The following is a 13,986-nucleotide window of genomic DNA, read 5'->3' as shown; positions in this document are numbered from 1 at the left end:
AACAAACAAAAAAGACAGTAACAGTACTCTAGATATTTCAGTGCTTCTAAGCAGTTACTTAGGTATGTGCTTGCTCATGTTAGACACAAAGATAAAAGAGCTTTCCAATCCTATGCAAGGAGAAATAGACATACCTGCATTGCTACAACCTTGCCTTTGCTTTTGGGGCTAAGTGACCACTCATAGTTGACAATTTCATGGTCATCGCTGCTCTGATTTCCATTCAGCGTGATGAAGTTCTGGGGCAAGGTGACTGCCTGATTAGGTCCCGCATTGGCAATAGGTGGGTAATCCACTGGTTTGTTGACAGTCAGAGATGCAATGGTGGAGTTGGCTGCTCCATCTGAATCAATCACTGTGAGTCTACAACAGGAAAAACAATATTGGAAATCTGTTAAGATGGACTTCTGCAAAGTCCTAAGTTCAAATGTTAACTTTTTTCTGGCACTTTTCCAAACACCACCTAAAACGGAGCCACTGGTCAGATTATATGAACTTCTGCTTTAGAAACATGTATCCCTCAACTACGGTAGAAAAGAAATTCAGAAGACTGTTTTCAAATACAGCTTTCAACCTTTAAGAAGGAAAAAAAACCCCTAGCTATTCTGGATCCCAGATAAAACCCTTTCCCTGCAGTCAACAGCAATTTCATCAATTTCAAACAGATCTCACTGCAAATTCTTTAAAACATTTACTCAGTAAAAAAACAGGGATTTCATTCATCAGCCACAGCAGAACAGTCCCTGTTAACACCTATATCCAAAACTACTCTGAATGTTCAGAAGCTCTGTGTTTTGCATAGTAGCAGTTCCTAACTTCTTATTTCTTTGTGGCACACTATTACTAATTTTAATGGAGCTTAATATCAGCTCAGATTTTTTAAGATGTCAAGCTACAAAACTAAAAAAAGTAGAGGGTTTAAAAAAACCCAAATAAACAACAAAAAAACTCTATTGCTTCTCCAAAACACAATGACAAATCATCTTGAAACTGCTGCAGACACTTGAAAGTGATGAAAGACTGCCTTCCACAGTGTGGTAACCGACTACATCTCTAATTCACCTCTAATGAAAACTGCATTCAGCTGACCACATGGAAGGGAACCACCCTTCAAGCCTTCTCTGAGTGGGAACAAAAGTAGTGCTCATTAATTCTGCCATTAGGGAACACGTAATTCTGCAGTGGGTGCACATTCATGCCTATCAGCAGCACTACATTTTGTTGACAAGCTAATTTCCTGTAAGCTTGAACACACTGCTCTATTGTTCAAGTACCTCAGCCACCCCTAAAGGTGCACAGATATACAAGCGATTTCTTAATTCCCCAGAGTTTGGAACACAGAGCATTGCTTGTAAGCAAGCTCTGCCCTTTTTAATACAGGAAAAAGTCCTACGCTCATTCTGCTACTGTACAATCTGGAACAACATGTTCCAGTAAAGAACACAGAATGAAAGTTGAAGCTATGCATTTTTGGTGAAGCTTATGCAAAGGACCATGTTTAACTGTATACGTACGCTGGCATCAACGTTCTCCTGATGCTACACTAATACATAATATATTGACTGGTAGGCTGTTACCCGCTGGCAGCCAAATACCCCAGGCTGGGTCAGTGGGAAGTCCGCCTCTGTGCAGACTAGGCTTTAAGTTTAGAAGTTCAGAAAATTAACTCTGATTTTAACTAAAGCACCCAGAACCACAAACATTGCTTCCCTGTCTGGACAAAATCCAGCTTCAGCAATGCATAAATGGAGGAAAACAGTACCAAGGCAAAGGCTTTTATGAAGAACAGAATGACTCATTAAAATCAGCACACAACAGTGCCTTGTGACGATAGTCTCCCAACATTGTACTGTCTGCCACCACCCTTCAGGGGATTACTTTCATAGCCTGACTGCAGAGTTTCATCTCAGGACACTTGCCAACTTCTAAGATGCGGGGGGAAGTGTTCTCTCACAGTTGTTATTGCTGGGAGTGGGAGATATTTCATTTCTGATACCTTGTTTTGCATAACTTTGTGCTGTAAAGTATCACTACACCAGTCTAATAAATCACTGCAAGCACTTTTTATTAGAATTTTTCCCTATGTCTCTCCACTGTGCAAAATGAAGGGTAACAGCATGCAGAAGAAAAAATGAAGGTTTTTGTCTGAGGAGGTACATGTGAGCACAAAGAGAAACAGCCATTTAGCTGACATCACAGAAATAGTTAAAACCCCAAAGGAAAGCATCTGTGCAGGTACCTGAAAGTGTAGTTTCCAGGAACAAGGTTAGACAAGTGCAAGACAGGTGTGTCAGCAGATGCCTTCTGCTCTCGCAAAGGACCTTTAACTTCCTCCCAGTGGTAACTCACTATCTTCATATCATCTATACTTTCTACATTCATTAAAGAAAAACATATCAGTTTCTTGTAGCAATTGCTGGAATGAATACTAAAGTCTTTCATGTACTCACCCCTAACTGTTTTTCTACAATTATCCTTTCAAGCATATTTGAACACGGTTTATGTACCATAGCGGCTAAACCAAAGGTTCCAAGTTACATTTGGTATGGTTTATCTTAAGAAAAAAAAAATTCTTCACACATACAAATAAAAATCCATCTCAGACTCTGCACATTCCAACTTGTCTGATCTCAGTAATTATCAACATAGTTACAACATCTCATCATACCCAACATGACAGCTCTCTACCATGACCCCAGCTGTACTGGCACAGGGGCTTTCTGGGCAGGACAGGAAGAAGCCTCCAACACACTGCATCTCAAGCCCCAAGTGGAAGGTTGCATATTATCACTTTTTTAATCTATCAAAATAGTTTATAACTGGACTCAAATCCCTAAAATAAATCATGATTCAGGGGACTTCTGAGTAGAAGAAGGAATGTCACTTGTAACTGACAAGCAATAATGTTGTAACTGTTTAATTAATTAATTTAAATTAATTAAAAATACAGGATATAAGCACAGGATGGTCCAGTACATACGACTGCCATCAATGAAGGTAGAAGCTGTAGGCAAAGAAACTTCTTGTACTTTGGGTGAAGCAATGGCGACAGGCGGCTGGTTAACTCTGACTGCTGTGAGAAAGATTGGGAGGGGGGTGGGGTGGGAGGGGAGGGGAGAAAAAAAGAGTAGTGAAAGCCCAGGCAAAACTAATCTGTCAGCTCTACAGATCAACAGTCCCAAGTGATTTAAATCTAGGATTGACAGCTTTGCAGCGCCTGCTGTCCTTTTCAGACAAGGGAGGGAAAAGTTTACTAAGAGCCGTGCACTGACGCAGCAGTTGTCTGCTGCAGCCACTTGTAACTGGTATAATTTAGATCAGGCCTGCGCACTGTTACTTACAGCTAGAGCCAGTTTAGCGCCTAATTGCTGCTCCCAGCTGTACTGGAGAAGGGCACCATAAAAGGTGGCACAATGCTATCTCAGGCCTTGCCTCAGAAGGATTCAAGACCAGAGAGCACTTAAACACAGTGAGCAAGATCCTTAACTCTACATCCTTTAAAATGCTTTATAGACACCAAAATATAAAACATCTCTGCATGACTGGACTACCAGATGTCCTTGATGGACAGTAACTGCCAGACTATTAGATAAGCATGTTGTACAACTACTTGTAATGACATAAATTTCTTCAACATTTTAGCCAACTGATTTACCTGGTTCAACTGTGACATTTACAAAACCTTCACCAAAAGCATTTTCACCAGAAACTGTCACTTTGAAGGCGTAAAGTCCCACCGATAACTGAGACAAACAGAACAAATCAGGTTACATGTTGAATTATACAAAAGCAGCATGCACAAATCTGCCGATCATATTGTAAACAGAGAAGAATCTGCATATCTGAAACCTAGAGCTCCTTCTATAAATACACACACAAAAGGCCACTAGTCACTTCCCAGAAGTGGGAAATACAAAGCAAACACTTAGGAATTTTTTACTCTTAGAAAATTATTAGAGCACTCTAAAAAGGTACTTCTAATCTGGCAAAGACTCGGTGACACATGCAAGTGAAGAGACTCCGGCAGTCATTCAAACTCCTTGAATCAAGGTGCCCTTCCCCGCAGGTTAGATTCCGTGAAAGGTCCACACTATACGATGAGCCTGAGATTACAGCTCACTTACATGAGAGAGCTTCAAGGTCTGGCTGTGCCTGCGCTCCATTTCACCACCATAGTCAGGAGGGTGACTGATTAAGCTCCACTCATAGGTGTAGGTTGTTTCTAAGAGCAATAACACAGCATAAGTTACCAGCTTTGCCTTCAAGTTAAGCCCAAGAAATAAAGAAATCAAGGTCACCATCCGTCAGATAAAATGCTACAGTAGGAAATCACAACTGCCACTGTTTAAGCCTGCATAATGAAGCAGTACAAATACACGTTCAACTTCCACAGTGTGTTGTAACTTGGCAAAGCAGCAAGGATGTAATTGACTTCACAAACAAATGTCGTCTTCACAAAAACCAGCTTCACGTGAAGTGAACATGTTTTACATAGCTACCTATGAAATGTGTATTCTTTGCTGCTGAAGTTTGGAAGCTGGTAGTTTTATGGTAAATGTTGCATTCAGAACCTACATTTCCCCTCCTTAACTTTAAATCTTTTCGTAGAAACTACCAGCTTTCTGTTGAACCATCTGGCTAATGAGTCCAGGTTCTGAAAATAAAAGCTACTTAAAAACACCCAAAACCACCAACAACTCTAAAATCCAAAGGAGGAAATCCTCTCTGCATTTGGAGCCACAAAAAAGTAGTAGTAGGACATGAGAAAGCCAGTTTTATCCTGAGGTGTGGATGTCCACATAACTCAGGACTTGCCTGCATTTACAGCTTGGTAGTGTGTGCACCTCCTTGTATGCCAAGACCGTTCAACTCACCTGTAGGCGGTGGCGGGACAACAAAGGCATTCAGTTCAACCTCATTTTTGGGTAGCATCACCTGTATGTTATCTCCAGCAGACACAATAAGTTCTTTTACTGTATTTAAGACAGAATGAGTACGTTATATTTTAACAGATGGGATGGGTATAAATTTAGTATCTTCAAGTATTATTTGTAATGGCTTAAGTAAAATTTTACATTCTACAGTGCATAGGCAAGGATAAGTAAAAAAAAATTCCTCAATACATAAACAAATAATAATTTATTACAATCATGACTATGGCTCCTTCACCTTTTACCAAACCAAAATTTTTTTCTTCCCCAAATATGAAGTGTCATTTCCCCTACTTTTGTTTTAGACAAAAGCATTCTGATTATTCCTGTATATCACAGGTAACACTGCTCTGCATATGCATTTTTCTTAGTAATTGGATGGAAGTGCAGGAATTAAAAAATACACAATTATAGAAACAAAAAATCCGTCTGCACCAGAACAAATCTCATTAAGTAAAGTAACATGGTCCATTCTAGTACTCTAATATCGCGCCTTCTTTCACCAAGAAACACTGCTATGTATGTGTGGCACTTGTGAAGTACGCCTCAATGTGCAGCTCAGTGACCCTTTTAAAATTCCACTAGTATAGCAGGACAAAGGTGTTATTTCATAGCTGAACTGCACATTCAATCTATTTGCCATCCAGAAACACCCTCCTAGTTCTCATCTGTGAAAACTCTTTCTTCTTCCAAAAACGCCCAAGTTCACAAATCCAGTCCCCAACAGAAACATACCAAAGCACCACCTCAAGAAAGGTTCCAATAGATCTATATTTCAAAGGTTTTAAATGCCTGTCTTTCAATATTGGGAACCCATGGAACAAAGGCTCTCCAAAGGCAACATTCACTAGTGTCTAAACGTCCAACTTACAAACTCTGAATAGATGAGGAAGAGGCTACCTAGCAGTGGCAGCTGACAGGTTAAAAATGAATGAAGTGAAGAGGCCACACTGACTACACACTTTCTGTCACTGCTACTTAAATGCATCCAAGGCTCCATAATTGCTCATGGGAGTTGCCCTAGACACCAGTGGAGTGGAGGTTTGTACTTTGACCTCCACATGAGATGACAATAAAATGGCTAGAGGTGAGGGTGATGACCAAAGGAGTGAAGGAGGGACTGTCTTCAAGACTTCCAAAACAGTAGGGCTGAGAACACACAAACTTGAGGCAATCCTTGCACAAAGCAGTACTTACAGTGAGATTCATCACAACCTTCCCTTCAGCTTCTTCTTCCAAGCTCCTTTTTGAGTCCTCTTCAACCTCCTCCTGTGAAGGAGGAGGAGGAGCTGCCTAGTCAACACTCAATGGTAATGATGATCCATTGCCTTGGAGAGGGATCTCTTGTAGCTCATCTCTTCCTGTTACCTCCTACCGTTATCCTGGCTGGCAGGCTGCAGTTTGGCAAAGGGTGCCAAGAATGTCCCAAAACAGACTTGTTCTACCAGGAAGCAAAGGGCTTAGCTCTCCATATCCCTCAACACACCAGGAGTGCAGAAGAACACACATCTGTGCTTCTCTGCTTCTTGTGGCCCTTCTAACCCTTTGTCAGGGTGCACGGGGAGGCAGGAAACCCAGCAAGAGAAAGCAGATGCTCTAACATACGCACAGAATTTAACACAACTACAGAGCACATAGCGGTTAAACATATTCTTTTCAAAATAAAAACTTTTGCTCTGCATCTGGAAGTCCGATAAGCTTGCTCACAGCTTTGAAATTAGAGCAAAACTGTTTTTTTTTCTCCAGGATGAGGAGGTCATGTTCTCCCCTGCTAAGGGCTGGGCCTTTCCCCTGTTAAGGGCTGAGCTTCCTCAGTTCCCACCTATGTTGCTGCGTATCTGACAACTAAATCTAGCAGGAACCCTACTGAAGAGTTTCTGAGAGGGAGCAATGTTATGAAGCGTCACACAAAAACAGTATGGCTAGAAGAGACTATTCTGAAACTCCAGAAAGCCTCGGATATTTCTCACCAAGTATAAAAATTAACCCATTTTAAAAAGGCTCTTAATCTCTGCTTTTTACTTTGCTGTATTCCTTGAGTTATAGTTCCCCATTAATGACGGGCTCAGTCAGAGTTTTGCCTCAGAAGTAACTGGCTAAGGGGTCTGGAGTTTGCAGTGTTACAGGCTTAAAGTGGGATGATGTTACATTTAGATAAGGAGCAACGTCATAACTAACAACAGGCTGGAAGCCCGCCAGTAGGAAAGCCATACCCGCCCACTGTCCAACCTGCAGGTAGCCTGCAGATCTCCAGCTATGATGAAACATTACCTGATTTAGCAGGAGTAGCAGGTGGTGTGAATTGCTGCATGGGCTCAGATGGCACAGTATTAGTGGGAAGTAGCATGATCCCACCTTCAGTGACATTCACTGGGGCCACTGTGGGAGTCTGGGTTTTCTCTGACACACCTGGGGAGAAATCCAGTTTGTCTGAAGAAAGGGAAGGTGTAGCAGCCTGAAAAATTTATCATAGGGAAAGAGTTGTCGTAAGTGAGCCATTTTTCACATTTCTAGATTTAGAGGTACGCTGGTTTTCTTATTAGCATGTAAGTTGAGCCTACTGATTTACGTTACTAGGAGGTTTTATTCATACACATAATATCTATCAAAGGAAGACTGGTTGGTTTGGGTTTTCCCTGTCAGGCTTTGTAAGAAATGCTAATCATTTTCCAAGTTTCAGATGCAGAACAGTGTAGGCTATGGTCATCAAAATGAGGCAACGTGGAATACAACTAAGACTATCAGTTCTCGAAGTCATAAAGAACAGTAGGACAGGCCTAAATATAGTCTTAAACCTCTAAAAGCCAATGACAGAAAGTCTGTGTGGTGAGTATTATTGTCTTCATGCCATACACACATAAACATAACAGAATCCTTGCCTCTTACCACATCTGCTCAGACCAGAGCTTGCTCACGGCTTTTTTCCTCACCGCTAACAAAATGCCCTAGAGGTCTCTACTTCAGTCACCGAGCAGTAGTGTTATTCTCGCTGCCCCACCTTGTTAATAAATCAGAACTGCAGCAAAGGACATTTTGCAGGAATAACTCAGCACTGTGTAAGCCTTCCCCATCACCTTGCCCCTCTCTCTCTCAGGCCCCATCACCTTTCAGCAACACATTAGTCTCAACAGGCCAATAGTTTTTCCTTACATTCTCAAGACTTATTTCTGACCTAACATTTAGAGAAAAGCATTTTGCCAATTATGGCTACCGTGTGGGTCACATGAAGGCATGACATACTGCTATTATTTGTACATAAACTATTAACTGAAGAATAGGATTATAGAGGTTGGTAAAATGCATACTCATATCACAGAATGGCTGAAGGAGGAAGGGACCTCGAGACAGCCTCGTCCAACCCCCATCCTCAGAGCAGGGTCAGCTACAGCAGGCTGCTCAGGACCATGTCCAGTCAGGCTTTGAATATCTCTAAGGACAGATAATCCACAACCTCTCTGGAAAACTTTTTCCAGTGCTTGACCATCCTAATAGGAAGAAAGAAGATGGTTTTTAGTGTTTAAATATAATTCCTTGTGTTTCAGATTGTGTCCATTGCCTCGTGTCCTGTCACTCGACAGCACTGAAAAGAGCCTGGCTCCTTCTTCTTCACTTCTGCCACAGTTATATTATACATTATACATTGTTAAGATCCCTTGCAAACCCTCTCTGCTCAAGGCTGAACAGTCCCAGCTCACAGCTTCTCTTTGTATTTCAAGTGCTCCACTTTCACTCTTCAGTCTGCTGCCTCCCTAGGAAATCAGAGCAGCTCTGCCTTGGATGGGGACAGGAGGAAAAGCTCCCTGTGCAGCTGGGAATGTGAAAGTAATGCCAGGGACTGTTGCTTCCCAGCCTACGAGGAAACAGAGAGCATGCAAGTCATCTGCAACTCCATCTCTGCCTCCAACCAGGGCAGAGAGAAAAGATCCCTGTGCAGCTGGGACACTGACAGCAATGTTGGGTCTGGCTGCCTACTCTGTGAGGATGCCGAGGACCACAGCAAAAGCTGCACCTCCAGATGGGTCCATAACACAGACAATGCAAGCTTGTTTGTGGCCACACCTCCAACTCTGCCCAATATGCAGACAGAGAGAAAATCTTTCTGAGCAGTAGGGACCCTGACAGCAGGATCAGTGACTGCAGCTCCCCTAAGGTAGTGCCTTCAGCATGCCAATACTGGACTGGTGGCAGGAATCTTACCCTTGACAACATTATCATACACAGGGACACCATCACGCCTGTCCTGCCTCATACCCTATCGAAAGGCCTTTCTTCCAGACAGCTCTTCTTTACATACTCACTCCATCCCACATCTTCCAAAAAGATCATCTTTACCACACTTTGGCAAACTAAAGTGTTTCTTTGCCTTCCAAATTTGAAGGAAATCTACTTTTCTGAGCTTCCTCTGGCTTTCCTCCTCTCCTGGCCCTTTGCCAATCTATCAGCTGAGAAGCAGCCATCCTGGCTTTGTAGGACATGGGGACAAAGTCACCTCAAACATACCTTTCCTAGGACACTCTCTTCTGCAATGGTGCCTAGGCGAGACTCTGCAGTCAAAAAAGGTGCCCTGTGGCACTGTCATGTTGGAAGTGGTGTCACAGCCAAAAAGATAGCTTAAACTAAGAATGCTAGCAGGCAGCAGATAGTTGGGGCAGGGGCAATATAAGAAATTGAGCTCTCAGGCAGAAAATGAGAGATATGCTGGAGTAGATGTGGAGGGCAAGATTAACCAAAGTTCCAGCTTGGAAGCTGAAAGGAAAAAGGAAAGAAAAGACAACTCTTTCTGGGAGTGAGTAGGGTAGGCAGTTCTGTTGGTATGGGCTATGTGGGATTTTTGTTGCTTTTACCCACCTCTACAGCCGCTACTCCTAGTTACAAAATAAATACACCAACTGTGAGGGCCCATGTCCTTCAGTTCTGGGGGTTTCACTTGAACACAAATGTCTTGAGAATTCCAACACAGAACAAGAGCACCCCCATAATCCAAAGGAAAAAAACTAGTCGTGCAGTTCCATGGGGAAGTTCAAAGTTACAGTGGAGGCAACAGCATCATGTTGGGGGGGATCCTTCCCCACTTTTGGTCCCTGGCTGACCCCACAGACTGGGTGCTTTGTTTTCTCCCTATTAATGGGAAGGACAAGCCCAACCATGTTGCCTTGTTCCATCCTGATCCTCCAGGTAACCCACCTTTTCCCCCTCAAGGAATCATCTTCTCCAAGTATTTCTGAAAACAATTGATCAGGACTCTGAGTCAAGGGCTGCTAGCATTGTGTTTTATACAACTGCTTCCCCAGCAGTGTTTCCTCCATGTCCCTCTGCACATAAGTTTACTACAGAACTGCAGTACCATTTGCTCTTTCTTATTTGTCTGGAAAAGCTTATGGAAGCTATGGCTCTATCAGCAGTACAACTCTGCTCTTTCGCTGATCTGCTTCTCCCGCCTCCTCTGCATTCAGTTATCTGTCTAATTATTTCAAGGAAGTATGACCTCTACTAATTGTGTAGTAGGGGAGCTGCAAAAGCAAACCATCATACTGTATGACACAAAGTGCAGACTTCAAGAAAGAAATAAACATTTTTGGTAAGTAAATCTAAATATCAAAACATCTTTCAGGATCTTATACAACCCCCTAGGGATCAAGTCAATGCGTTTTTAACCAAACAGTACTGTTCAGTATTTGCAGGCCTCAAAATTGAAACCAAGCCAAAATGAGATATGAACATCTCTGATATCCCACTTCATTCTTAATCTTATGTATCAATTCAGAAGCTGTACCAATCAGATATTAAAAGGCTTTTTATCACATATATTCTGGCAGCCATCTTAAGCTTTCTCAGGTAGAGTTTTATGCATTTTGACTGCACCATTATTCCTGTAAATGCAATAAACTCAAGAATCAAGTCAGGCCTAACCTGTTCAATAGATGTTTGAAACATTGCATCATCAGTATTGCAGTAACTGGAATCTGACTAATACCTGTTAAGCAAGATGAGGTTTTTCAGATGTTAACTGGAAATTTTAAAGAGACAATTAGTACTTCCCAGGTATCTTACTTCAAGGATGGGCAGCACTGCAGATTTCTGTTTTGGCAGCTTGACAGCATTTACTTTGTACAGATTTCTGTACGTATTCATGTTATTGAGCTGCTAGAAGGTGACAGACCATAAGATCACTCTGAACTCTGATGTAAACCCAAAAGCCAGGTTACTCAACTGACAAACCCCATATGCTCTATCCCAAGTCACATACAGAAACCCCTTACACCTGACTGCATTCATAACACGGATGCTTCTGGGGCACATACTCTGGAGGCCTGTGTTTGGTTGGTCTCAGTTTAAAATCTTTCTCCAGGTCCTTGAACAAAGAGCACAGCACCCGAGGACACTGCATCCTGGTGACTACTGTGAAGGGAGGGAACTGCATTTTTGCCACCCTGCTCTGTTTTCCTCGTCAAAACAGCTTTGTCTGGAAGCTGCAGAAGAGAGTACGTCAGCGCAGACCTAGGAACAGAGCTATAGAATTGCTGTGGCAGAATTAAGGAGAGGACAGGAAAATATTGTATAACATGCAATAAGCAGAGGGTATTTCATTAAATTTATTAGCAAAAATTGTTTTAAGACCTTCACATCTTAATTACCTATACAAAATGGCACAGTTTGAAAGGCAGTTTGGATCATATACCAGTGAGAAAACTATTTGGAGACATCTCAGCATTTTTAATCCGGTATAAAAACCTAGGATTTTCTTAATAACAAAATTTGGTTTCCAAAGAAATATTTTTTTCAGAAAGAAACACAAGTATGTGCCTGAACAATCCATATGAGATTTGATTAAAATGTCTGCTTGCTGGAGAAAGGATTTCCTTCTGATGTGTCTCTATCACCAGATTTTATCAGAGGCAGCATCTTTTTCACTAGAGTCATGAGTGCCATTCCCAAACCAGAAAAACTTGAAGTCAAGCTGGAATTTTGTATTAGGCATAACTGGCCAGGTTTGGGTGGCAGGGGACTGGCTGCAGGGGTCACCCCTGTGGTCCCAGACACTTTGGCAGTGGATGGAAACAAGCCACTGTTTGCCAGCACTGCAACCACTTAAACATGGTTAAGAAAGGGCAATAGGCACTGGGGCAGGAGACACAGGAAGAGGTGGGGGGGGATGCACAACAGGAGACAAGAGAGAGAATATGTGGAAGGGGTCATTACTGGGTACAGGGCTGGAGACACCCTCTTGGAAGGAAGCACTTCATGCCACCTTCCAGGGGACTGAGGCCCATAGAGAAGCCCACACTGGAGCAGAGGAAACAAGTAAGAAGGAAGGAACAGAGGCAGAAGAGAGTAAGAGGCAACAAGTGACAAAAAGAAAACAGCCATGCACTGACCCCAACCTCCTGTGCTGCCTGTCACCTCAAAGGGACTGAGCAAAATGTGCAGTGAAAAGAGGTGAAGTGGAGACTTGGAAGGGGAGAGGAGACATGACTGGACTGAAGCTGAACCTGGAGAAGGCCAGGGAAAGGTGTTTGCCAGAACCGCTCATCACCTTCATTTCTCTACAAATGTCTAAATTCAAAGGATTTCCACTTGAGAAACAAAGGCCACATAGGCTTTGGCAGTTTCTCAAAACCTTCTGCTTCTTCAGATTCTTAACCTTTCTCTACATTAATGGAGAGCCTTTACAGTAATTTCACAATACATTTCATGAACGGCTTTCAATGCTGGCCCATCAACCCTCTACAGCCCTGCTAGCAGCATTGCCAGATCACCTTCTAACTTATCAGCTCTTTAACATCACTACCAGCTGGGTCTAAAGACTGACCCAGTTTTGGAGCTTTATCCCTTCCACACTGAAAGAAACAAACTCACTCCTCAGCCTTTCCACAGGCATTTCAGTGGCTGTGCTAACATGTTAGCATAACAAAGACCACACAGGGATGCCTCCTCTGTGTCCCTGTGAGAAAGAGGTTTCCCTCCATTTCACTTTACTATAAACTCCCATCTACACAGGCAGGCAATTAAGAGAAAGCAAAATCTTTCTATTCTGGCTGGGGTGGCAAAAATCAAACTAGAGATTTACAAAGTAGGCTTGGCCATATATATCTTCACCACTGCCAAGATGAGAAATCTCAACTTTCAGAAAGCTGTATTCACATGATCCCTTAGAGATTGGGAACAAATTTGCCCAGTTCCGTCTGCCACACACTTTAGGTGAACTCAAAGTTGTATGGCTTCTCTAAGACACAAAGCATAAGCAGTTCAGCCGCAGAGATCCTGATAATTGGCTAAAGCTTAGCACAGTGTTAACATGGTCTCCGTTTGCCAGCAAAACACAGTGAAGGCAAGCTTCAAGTCTTACTGCACGCCCAAAGTGCAAAAACAAGGTCGTGCATGGAGCTACTGCAGGTTCTTTTCATGGCTTAATTTCCAGCACACAGCACAGGCAGTAACTAAAAGATGCTTGTTAGCTTCCCCTAGCAGACAAAGGAAAAATGGGAGATGAGCTTAGTACAGCAGTGGCTGAGTTTCCTTAATTTTAGCTTTGTACGAGCAGCTCAGCTATTGCCCTTTGTTAGAACTAACTACAACTCTAATGCAGAATGTCAATCTAAATTTTATCACCAGGGACAGTATGCTTTGGTATCATACTTTTCATAGGTACATTTATATATACTTTTTGCATACTAATAGAAAAAAACAAATAGTATCTACCCACCTCGCCTAAACTCCTGTGTTAATTTATGCTCATTTCAAGGTCTGCATGGTAGATACTTTTTAAAACAAGTCTTCTGTCATCAACTCTGCTTGCAGAAGCAGTACCCCATTTTCAACTTGCAACAGCACTTTATCTGTTATCAAACGTCCTTCCATACGCACGGAGACAACTTCTAATCTCTTCTTACTTGTGCCAATACGCTCCAGACCAACTTGGTCAACCATAAAAGCCACTGGCTATCCTGAGCCTGGAGGAGGTGATACTTGAAAGGCAACCTGCTCTCATAGTCCCCACTTATCTCCAGGACAAGTCTTCCTTGGGATTCTTCCAAGTAGATCCCACACAGGCTGC

General features: G+C 42.5%; 1 protein-coding gene across 10 annotated transcripts in view; it reads right to left on the bottom strand.

Annotated features, from left to right (window-relative positions):
* KIAA0319 (KIAA0319 ortholog) overlaps positions 1-13,986 on the bottom strand; it is a 61,640-nt gene that overhangs the window by 20,876 nt on the left and 26,778 nt on the right. For 5 of the 10 annotated variants that reach the window (XM_075083878.1, XM_075083877.1, XM_075083879.1 and 2 more), the window contains 7 exons: positions 7,203-7,386; positions 4,875-4,973; positions 4,125-4,222; positions 3,656-3,743; positions 2,981-3,073; positions 2,240-2,372; positions 135-363 (listed from right to left, as the gene is read on the bottom strand). In XM_075083878.1, coding sequence (XP_074939979.1) covers positions 135-363; positions 2,240-2,372; positions 2,981-3,073; positions 3,656-3,743; positions 4,125-4,222; positions 4,875-4,973; positions 7,203-7,386 — 924 coding nt within the window. The other 5 variants (XM_075083880.1, XM_075083885.1, XM_075083882.1 and 2 more) reach the window with 5 other exon arrangements.

This window comes from Phalacrocorax aristotelis, chromosome 2, assembly GCF_949628215.1.
Source record: "Phalacrocorax aristotelis chromosome 2, bGulAri2.1, whole genome shotgun sequence".
NCBI classification, from domain to species: domain Eukaryota; kingdom Metazoa; phylum Chordata; class Aves; order Suliformes; family Phalacrocoracidae; genus Phalacrocorax; species Phalacrocorax aristotelis.
The sequence above is the reverse complement of the archived record's forward strand: the minus strand, read 5'-3'. Positions and strand labels throughout refer to the sequence as shown.